Source organism: Macrobrachium nipponense, chromosome 7 (genome assembly GCF_015104395.2).
Source record: "Macrobrachium nipponense isolate FS-2020 chromosome 7, ASM1510439v2, whole genome shotgun sequence".
NCBI lineage: Eukaryota > Metazoa > Arthropoda > Malacostraca > Decapoda > Palaemonidae > Macrobrachium > Macrobrachium nipponense.
In genome coordinates, this window is record NC_061109.1 from 65598272 (window position 1) to 65608540 (window position 10269).

The 10269-nt window shown below is 42.1% G+C and overlaps 1 protein-coding gene across 1 annotated transcript; it reads right to left on the reverse strand.

Moving 5' to 3' along the window:
* Nucleotides 1-6263: 6263 nt before the first annotated feature.
* On the reverse strand, nt 6264-7214 carry LOC135217617 (uncharacterized). The gene has a single exon (XM_064253580.1). The coding sequence runs from the start codon at nt 7212-7214 to the stop codon at nt 6264-6266; it is 951 nt and encodes a 316-aa protein (XP_064109650.1).
* Nucleotides 7215-10269: the final 3055 nt, after the last annotated feature.

Consider the following 10269-nt stretch of genomic DNA (forward strand, 5'->3'; position numbering starts at 1 on the left):
TTTATTGGTAAAAAATTCCAGTGGGGGTAGTCAAATTTTCGGGTATATCCAGTAGAGTTTATTGCAGATAGAATTGATGTTATATTCTAATTCTTTTCTATTCTTTTTTATTCTTTCCGGACGTTTCGTCTAAATAAACCTCAGACATCCTCTTGGGCGGAGGTGGGTGAAGGACTGAGGTGAGAGGGTGAGTCCAGTTGCTTATATTGTGGTGGTGCAGCGGGGGGTGTCGTGCCGCTGCCTTTTCATTGGCTAGTGCATGGGGAGGAGCTTTTTCATTGGCTGCCTGGCTGCGGGCTCAAGCCAACTCCTGACCACATGCTCAGCAGGCGCGCTGAAATGGTAATTGCTTCATAGCAAAGAATTATGAGTTAAAGGAAAGAAAAATGCATCTTCGAGAAGTTCTGCAGCAGGAAGGCATTCGCGCAAGTGTTAGAGGTGCCTGTTCTCATGATGGTTCTAGAATCGGCAGGAGTTATGTGGAACTTGACAGGCGCCGACATGACGTGAGAAACGCCACGATACCTGATGCAATAGGTCGTCTACATCCTTCTAAGAAGTTCTAGTAATCTCGGGAGCCTGTGACGTTTGTGCTCTGCCTCCTCCGTAGGCCACGCCCCCAGATTGCCTTATAAATACGACTGACGAAGTAGGAAGAAGCAGATCATCAGTAAGAGCCACAGATCAGATTATCAGTGAGGACTCAGCAGCAGAGATCAGAGATCATCAGAGCATGATAAGAGAAGAAGGTACCGACAGAAGATCAGAGAGAAAAAGGCGCCCGAGAATTGGTCGAATTATGGTCAAGTCGTCTTCAGGAGTGGACAACTGAGTTATTTCGACGTTGAACAAGACTTCAGAGAAGAAACGTTCTGCTAGAGGTTTTGGGGAGTTCCTGCCCTTCAAGTATCAAGAGTAGACATTATTTTCTGCAATACGGAGGCAAGAAGGCATCTACAATTAGAGTTCTCCTTTTGTGAAGCCATTGCTTCGAGTTGCAAAACTGGTCGGCAAGTACTTTCATTACCTCACTGTTCCCCCAGTTCATGCAGTGTAAGGTTTTACCTTTTTTATGTAAATAGGAGACACCATTCTGCATTTATCTTTGTTAGTAAACTTGTAAATAAGCCTTTGTTGTGTTAGTGTTTCTTTCTATATTCATATCCCCATTTTCAACTGTTGGTGTTGAATTCCTTTTGTTTATCATTATAACGAACCTGAAGCAGACCTCTCTCGGTTCGTAACATTGTGGCGACCTTGTTTAGAATATATTCAGCACTATAACAGTTTGAAACAGGGAGAATATAGAAAGAGCCAGAATGAGTGAGATGGTGAGAGAGTTTATCGAGTCGGGTAAGCTACTAGGTCTAGAGGGGAATGATCTCCGTGAGTATGTTGAAAAGAAGAAGAGAAAAGTATGCGAGAGATGAAAGAGCGGCTGAGAGAGAAGTAATGAAAATGCAGCAAAGAGAGAGAAATGTTGGTAATGCAGCAGGAAGAAAGAGAGAAAGAACATATGCATGAGTTGGAAATTGCTCGGTTAAGGGGAAGTACTCGTAACAGTTGGACAGGCGAGAACGAAAACGAAGCTGATAGGTTAGGTATGAGTGCAGTGCTGAAATTAGTACCATAATTTGATGAGGAAGATGTAACGATATATTTCATGTGTTTTGAGAAGTTAATGGAAAGGTTCTCCTAAAGCAATGTGGACTTTATATTTACAGTCAGTCTTGAGTGGTAGGGCACTTACTGTGTATAGTTGCATGTCTAAGGAGGAATGTGATGATTATGATATTGTGAAAGAAACTGTTCTTGGCGCGTACAGGTTAGTACCAGAGGCGTACCGTAAGAAATTTAGAAGTTTGGAAAAGGACGAAAATATTATGTATGTAGAATACGGTAAGAAGTTAGAAAGGCTGTATTTTTAACTTCTGCTAAAGTTGATGATTTTGATAGTTTGAAGAACTTAGTGTTGTTAGAAAAATCAAAGATAACACATCCCCTGATATTAAGCTTTATATAGAAGATAGGCGAGAAGTATCTTTTGCAGGAGCAACTGGGTTAGCAGACGAATATAGTCTAACTCATAATTTGAGTGTTAGTAAGAAATGAAATGATCCTTCGTCTGGTAGAGTACAAAGTGGTAAAGGTTTCAGTCCTAGTAATAGCAATGCGAGTAAAAGTGACTATTCCTGTTATACATGCGGAAAACCTGGTCATACGTATAAGGTTTGTAAGAGTAAAATGGCATCTAGTGGCTTAGAATTAACTTGTTTCCGATGTAATGGGAAAGGGCATTTAGCAAGAAATTGTGCAGTAGAAAGGAAGGACGGTAAGAAACCAGTGTCTCTAGTTAACCTTTTGTCAAGTAGGAATGATGTGATGAGAGAAACTAGAAAATTTTTTGGTGAATTTCTGTCAGAAGGCGTAGTTTCCTCTCTTGGAGGAGTGTGTTCGAGAGTAGTCTTGCTTTGAGACACAGGAGCTGCTGTCTCACTGATTAGGAGGGAGAGTGTGCCAAACAGGGCGGAAATCAACAAGGAAGAAAAAGTCGTGTTAGGTGGATTTCCTAACACTTGTGTTCTTTGTCCTTTGTTGAAGTTGAATTTAGAAACTCAGGTAGTGTCAGGAGAAGTGAAACTTGCAGTTGTTGATAGTTTGCCCGTGGATGGCATTGACATTATTGTCGGTAATGACTTAGCTTTATCCAAGAATGTGAATCCTGTTGTGAGGGATATTCCAGTGCCTGAAATAGTAGTAACTAGGTCGGGATTAGATGCAGACATGCACTACGGTCATAATTTGTTCGTGGATTCGAACGAGAGTGAGTTCGTGGATTCGAACGAGAGTGAGTTTGTGGATTCGAACGTGAGTGAGTTCGTGGATTCGAACGTGAGTGAGTTCGTGGACTCAAACGAATGTGATAGAGGTGGCGAGGTCGATCTTGGCATGAGTGTGGCTGAGAAACCTAACTCTATTGTTGACAGTGATGGCCAAGGGGAAGGCATAGCTGTCGAAAGTAACGTAGTAAATGTACCGGTATCTAGTATTAGTTACGGTGATGAATTAGGTCCTAACGTTTTGGATAAGGATGAGCTAGTCAAGTTGCAGAGAGAGGATGAGACACTAACCCGAATTTTTGAGTGTGAGCTGGATGATGATCTCGATGATGTGTGTAAGGAAACTTTTTGTTTAAAGGACAAAGGTTTGTGTCGTTATGTTCGTCCTAAGTCTGGTAGTAAAGGGGAAATCACTGAACAATTAGTGGTTCCTAGAAAGCTTTGTGAGCTAATTTTGAAGGTAGCACATGATGAGCAAGGACATTTAGGAGTAAATAAAACTTTCAAGTGCAATAGTAGGGCATACTTTTGGCCTAAAATGAAGATTGACGTAAAGAGATATGTTTTAAGCTGTTATGAATGCCAAATTGCCGGGAAACCGAATCAAGTAATTTCCAGAGTTCCGTTGCGTAATATTCCTTCAGTAGGCGAATCTTTTGAGAATGTATTTATCAATATGGTCGGACCTTTGCCTAGAAGTAAGGGTAGAGAAGATTGCACAACTAATCTAGAGTATTATAAAAACAATTTAAGAGATGTTTGGCAAACTAGCGGAGGAGAACGGAAGTCAAGGGGAAACTAAAGGGAAACATGATCTTAGAGCAAAAAAGAGAAGTTTGTGTGGAAGAGATAAAGTTTTAGTACTAGTCCAGAAAGAAGGTTCCGCTTTACCTTATAAGCTCAAAGGTCCTTTTTCAGTGTTAGAGGAGAGGAGAAATGTACATTATGTAATTAATATGGGTAAGAGTAGAGCAAAGTCAATTAATGTAAACTTCCTTCAGAATTATAAAGAACGCCCTGGGCCGTGGCCTCCACCCATGTAACGGTGTTGCTGAGAGAAATTAGTTTTGAGAAAACGCAAGAGGTGTTTTAGCATTTCAAAGTTTTAATCAGAGTTCAGAAAACGGAAAAAGTAAGAGGAAAGGATAATGTGATAGCAAATACAGCCTCTCTAGACTTTTCAGAATGAGTAGCCTAATGACCGTTTTCTATTTTGGTACGAGTGGTTGAGTGAATGGGGAAGTATTAAAGCTTTATGCAGAATTGTTCCCCTGCTGTTTAATTCTTGTTTCTCTTTAGAAAAAAATAAAATCAGTTGATTTCATTTTTTTTCTCTTTTTTGGGGGGACTTGTAATGATAATTGCTTCATAGCAAAGAATTACGAGTAAAAGGAAAGGAAAACGCATCTTCGAGAAGTTCTGCAGCAGGAAGACATTCGCGCAAGTGTCGGAGGTGCCTGTTCTCATGATTGTTTTAGAATCGGCAGGAGTTTTGTGGACCTTGACAGGCGCCGACATGACGTGAGAAACGCCGCGATTTCTGATGCAATACGTCGTCCACATCCTTCTAAGAAATACTAGTAATCTCGGGAGCCTGTGATGTTCGTGCTCTGCCTTCCCCGTAGGCCACGCCCCCATATTGCCTTATAAATACAACTGACGAAGTAGGAAGAAGCAGATCATCAGTAAGAGCCACAGATCAGATTATCAGTGAGGACTCAGCAGCAGAGATCAGAGATCATCAGAGCGTGAAAAGAGAAGAAGGAACCGACGAAGGATCAGAGAGAAAAAAGCGCCCGTGAATTAGTCGAATTCTGGTCAAGTCGTCTTCAGGAGTGGACGACTGAGTTATTTCGACGTTGAACAAGACTTCAGAGAAGAAACGTTCTGCTAGAGGTTTTGGGGAGTTCCTGCCCTTCAAGTATCAAGAGTAGACACTATTTTCTGCAATACGGAGGCAAGAAGGCGTCTACAATTAGAGTTCTCCTTTTGTGAAGCCATCGCTTCGAGTTGCAAAACTGGTCGGCAAGTACTTTCATTACCTCACTGTTCCCCCAGTTCATGCAGTGTAAGATTTTACCTTTTTTATGTAAATAGGAGACACCATTCTGCATTTATCTTTGTTAGTAAGCTTGTAAATAAGCCTTTGTTGTGTTAGTGTTTCTTTCTATATTCGTATCCCCAGTTTTAACTGGTGGTGTTGAATTCCTTTTGTTTATCATTATAACGAACCTGAAGCGGACCTCTCTCGGTTCGTAACACGCGCTGATCTTCTCAGGTGGGTGAAGGACTGAAGTGAGAGGGTGAGCCCAGCTGCTTATATTATGGTGGTGCAGTGGGGGGCATCGTGCCGCTGCCTTTTCATTGGCTAGTGCATGGGGAGCCGCTTTTTCATTATTCATGGTATTAATGTCGTCTTCGGTGGTATTTTCCTCTTGAATTGGGAAGTTTTCGGGCGTGGATATGGTGATGTTTGCCGTTACTGGAGTGTTCCTTCGCATGCAGGTCAGGAGCAAAAAGGCCTCCTGTGTCGTATTCATGGAGGGCTTTAGTTCCTGGATGAGTAACGCCTCCAGGAGGCCCAGACGGCAAGGGTCGGGTGCTCTCCCTATTATCCTGGTGTTACGGATAATACAGTCGCTGGAGATTGTGTCTCGGTGGGCGGTGAGGGCATGATTCTTGGTAGCTCCTTCTTGAGCGTGACAGGAGATTCTCTTCGCAAGACGCATGGTAGTCATTCCAATGTACTTCCCAGGACATCCTCGGTTGGGGCATATGTATTGGTATACTACATTCGTCTGCTTGAGGGGGTCTCCTGATGGCGGTGAGGGGTTATTTTTCATGATAAGGTCTCTTGTTTTCCGGTTTTTGTAGTATATTATAAGGTCCACCATCTTGCTTTCTTCAATGGGGAGGATGTTCTCCTTAATGATCTTCTTCATCGCCTTTTCCTCCTCGCGGTATTGAGAGTGCACGAAGGCCTTGATGTTCTTGGTGAGGCGAGGTCGTGGGTCTTCTTCCTCATTTGAGTACCATCTTTCGAGGGCAGTGCGCACTTCTCAGTTGGTGTCTTACTAGAATATCCGTTATTCACGAGCATCTGTGAAGCTCTATCAAGCTCGAGGTGTGTGTCCTGCCAGGTAGAACAATGGGAGAGGGCCCTTTTCACAAAGGCCCTGACGGTAGTGCTCTTAAACCTGTCAGAACACTCGCTATCCTTGTTGAGGCACATTCCTAAATTTGTTTACTTCGTGTAGACAGAAGTGCGGAGACCGTCTTCTGTCTTCGTTACAAGAACGTCGAGGAAGGGGAGCCGATCATTGGTGCTAAACTCAGCTGTATAGTTTAGCACGTTGCATTGCTGGAATCGGTGACGTAGGGCTTCTACCTCATCCTTGGTGTCGACTTGCATGAAGATATCGTCTATGTAACGGGCGTATTTGCGGGGGTGCTGGCTCTGGGCGAAACCCTCTCTTCTACGTTGCCCATATAGAAGTTGGCAAAAAGGACTCCCAGAGGAGAGCCCATGGCAGCGCCATCTTTCTGATGGAACATCTGTCTTCGGTGGGTGGAGAAGGGGGCCCTCTTCGTACAGATGTCCAGCAAGGTGCGCAAAGAGGCTTCTGGGATATTGAGTGGGGCCGTCGACGGGTCTCGGTAGACTCGATCCATGATGATGTCAATGGTCTCATCAACGGGAACGTTGGTAAATAGGGATTCTACGTCAAGGGATGCTATGATGCCAGTGCCGGGGGAATCGCTAATTTCTTCAAGGAACTCCACCGATGAACTCAGGCTATAGCGACTTGGGACGTAGGGAGTCAAAATTTTATTGAGGCGCTTGGCAAATGCGTAAGTCGGGGCGGGCATCTGGCTGACAATCGGGTGGAGAGGGTTGCCCTCCTCATGGGTTTTCACGTTCCCATAGAGGTAACCAAGGCTGAAGTCCCCTTGGATGGGCGGAAGGTGGACTCGTTGGTTGCGATACTTGTTGGTGTACTGGATGACACGGTTGGCATCCCTCTTGATGTCTTCCGTGAGGTTCTGTGTGAGACGTTCAAACTTTGAGGAGTCAGACAGGATAGCATCGAGTTTCTCATGGTATTTCTCCGTTTTTATTAAGACGAAGGCGGCTGTGTTATCTGCCCGTTGCACAGTAATGTCTTCCTTGGCCTTCAACTCCTTAGCTGCTTCTCTCATCTCTCGGGTGAAGATGCCACTGGTGTGTAGCCCCCTCTCCATGAGGGCTTCAGCGAGCAGGAGGGGCTGAAGGGCGTCTGTTGTTTGGACAAAATCCCGGGTCTCGAGCTGTTGGATGGAGTCAAGCAAGAGTTCGATCTCAAGTCTTTTCTCATGTTGCTTAGGCTTAGACATGAAGTGACAGTTAAGCCCTAGTCAAAGCAGAGCGTCTTGGTCGGGAGAAGGTTGGAAGTCAGTAAGATTGGTGTAGTCCTGAGTGCACTGTGGGACTCGCAGCTTGCCACCGTTGAGAGAGATCAGCTTTCACATGACGCCCTTTATGCGTTTTTCCATATCTTCATCTCGGAGGCGTGTAAGGCAGGCATCATATTCATCGTTGGCGGCTAATTCTGCATCGGGAAGGTTGTCACTATCGGTGGGTTGGGTCTCATTCGGTTGGTCTACATCGGGGTCGTCATAATCAGGGCAGAGGGAACCGTATTATCCGTAACACCAGGATAATAGGGAGAGCACCCGACCCTCGCCGTCTGCGCCTCCAGGAGGCGTTACTCATCCAGGAGCAAAAGCTCTCCATGAATATGATACAGGAAGCCTTTTTGCTCCCGACCTGCATGCGAAGGAACCTCAGTAACGGCAAACATCACCATATCGCCGCCCGAAAATGCCCCAATTCAAGAGGAAAATACCACCGAAGACGACATTAATACCATGAATAATACCAGCAGTGACGTCACACGGCCTTTAACCAATCAAAATGAAGCCCGGCATGGTGATATGCAGCTGAGAAGATCGGCGCGCCTGTTGAGCATGCGCTCGGGAGCTGGCTTGAGCCCGCAGCCAGGCAGCAAATGAAAAAGCGGCTCCCCATGCACTAGCCAATGAAAAGGCAGCGGCACGACCGCCCACCCCGCTGCACCACCATAATATATGAAGCTGGACTCACCCTCTCACCTCAGTCCTTCACCCACCTCCGCCCAAGAGGTTGTCTGAGGTTTATTCAGACGAAAAGTCCGGAAAGAATCGAAAAGAATAGAAAAGAAATAGAATTTAACATCAATTTCAATCTGCAATAAACTCTAGGGGATATATTCGAAAATTTGACTACCCCCACTGGAATTTTTTACCAATGAAAATCCAATCGTTTGACCTAATTGAGATATGTCAACCTTCAGTGCGTTGCTCATCAGTTTAAGCAACAATGAGAAAGCAATAATTAGAAAAATAGAGAAGAACCTGTATAAATAATGCAGCCGAGGCAACAATAACTTTTAATAAAAACATGTTTAAAAGAGGGTTACTTCCAGCATATTATTATTATTATTATTATTATTATTATTATTATTATTATTATTATTATTATTATTATATTCCAAAGATGAATCCTGATCATGTGAAAAAAGCCTACAGTTGCCATTCACTTGAAATTCTAGCTTCCAGTCAGCCGAGACCTCTTTCATTTTCCCCTTTCACAGTTCTACTTCCTCTGTTTCAATTCCTTATCGCAGATACAGGGCACTGATGAGACAATTTTGGTTTTAATCTCGACCAGCTTTGAATGGAAGCTTCGTATCACCCAAACGAGACACTTCCCTTTTTCGACATTTATCAGAGCCTGTTTCCATAACGCCTCTCGATTAAAAACACGAGTTTCTATTAGGGGGAAATCTTACTTTTGCAACTGCTAATGATTCCCTTTGTTCTGAAATGCCTCTCGAACATCCAGCCCTTTAACCCCTTAAACGCTGAATGGACGTATTAAACGTCGAGTCAAAATGTCTCCCGTATGCCGAATGGACGTACCATACGTCGACTGAAAAAAGTTTTTTAAAAATTCGCGGAAAAAATACTTATAGGCCTACCAGCCAAAAAACTTTTGAATCACGCGCCTTGGGGATGCTGGGAGTTCACGGATCAAGGCGTTGTTTTGTTTTACAATCGTTACGCAGGCGCGCAAGCGCGAATTTCTTTCTTATCGCACTAAAAAGTATCAGTGATACATCTCAAAAATTATTTTGTCACTTTGACATAATTTTTGCACCGTTTTAAATTATCCATTACATGAAGTATTATATATGAAAATGTGCGCAATTTCATTTAGAATACAATAAAAAAATACTCATGATTGTAGCTTTTATCAGTTTTGAAATATTTCCATATAAATAACGATAAGTACCAAAATTTCAACCTTTGGTCAAATTTGACTCTACCGAAATGGTCGAAAAACGCAATTGTAAGCTAAAATGCTCATATTTTAGTAATATTCAACTATTTAACTTAATTTTGCAACAAATTGGAAGTCTCTAGCACAATATTTCGATTTATAGGTGAATTTATGAAAAAACTTTTTCCTTACGTACGAAAAAAATCATACATGCGATTGTGGTAATGTTTGCACCATTTTAAAATTAGCTGTTACATAAAGTTTTATATATGGAAATGTGCGCAATTTCATGAACAATACAACTAAAAACAACCCATGGTTGTAGCTTTTATCAGTTTTGAAAATATTTTCATATAAATATTGATAAGTGACAAATTTTCAACCTTTGGTCAATTTTTACTCTACCGAAATGGATCGAAAAACGCAATTGTAAGCTAAAACTCTTATATTTTAGTAATATTCAATCATTTGCCTTCATTTTGTAACAAATTGTAAGTCTCTAGCACAATATTTCGATTTATGGTGAATTTATGAAAAAAATAACATTTTCCTTACGTCCGCGCGGCTCTTAACTCTTCCGAAAAAATCATACGTGCGATTGTGGTAATGTTTGCACCATTTTAAATTAGCCGTTAAATAAAGTTTTGTATATGAAAATGTGCGCAATTTAATGTAGAAAACAACGAAAAATAATTGAAGGTTGTAGCTTTTCTCATTTTTGAAATATTTGCATATAAATCACGATAAATAGATAAAAAAACCACGTTCAGTCAACTTTGACTCTACCGAAATGGTCGAAAAAAAAACGCAATTGTAAGCTAAAACTCTTATATTTTAGTAATATTCAATCATTTACCTTCATTTTGCACATTGGAAGTCTCTAGCACAATATTTCGATTCATGGTAAATTATGAAAAAATCTTTCCTTCCTCCGCCATAAATCTCCGAAATGCGTACATCGCATTTTCGAAAAAAATTTGCTCCGTTTCATATTAGGCATTCATAGTTTTATATACGAAAATGTGCGCAATTTCATGTAGAAATAAAAGGAAAAATATTTGAAGGTTG

What these genes read in the sequence shown, in the direction of transcription:
- LOC135217617 (XM_064253580.1), bottom strand. Translation starts at nt 7,214, where the DNA reads ATGTCTAAGCCTAAGCAACATGAGAAAAGACTTGAGATCGAACTCTTG.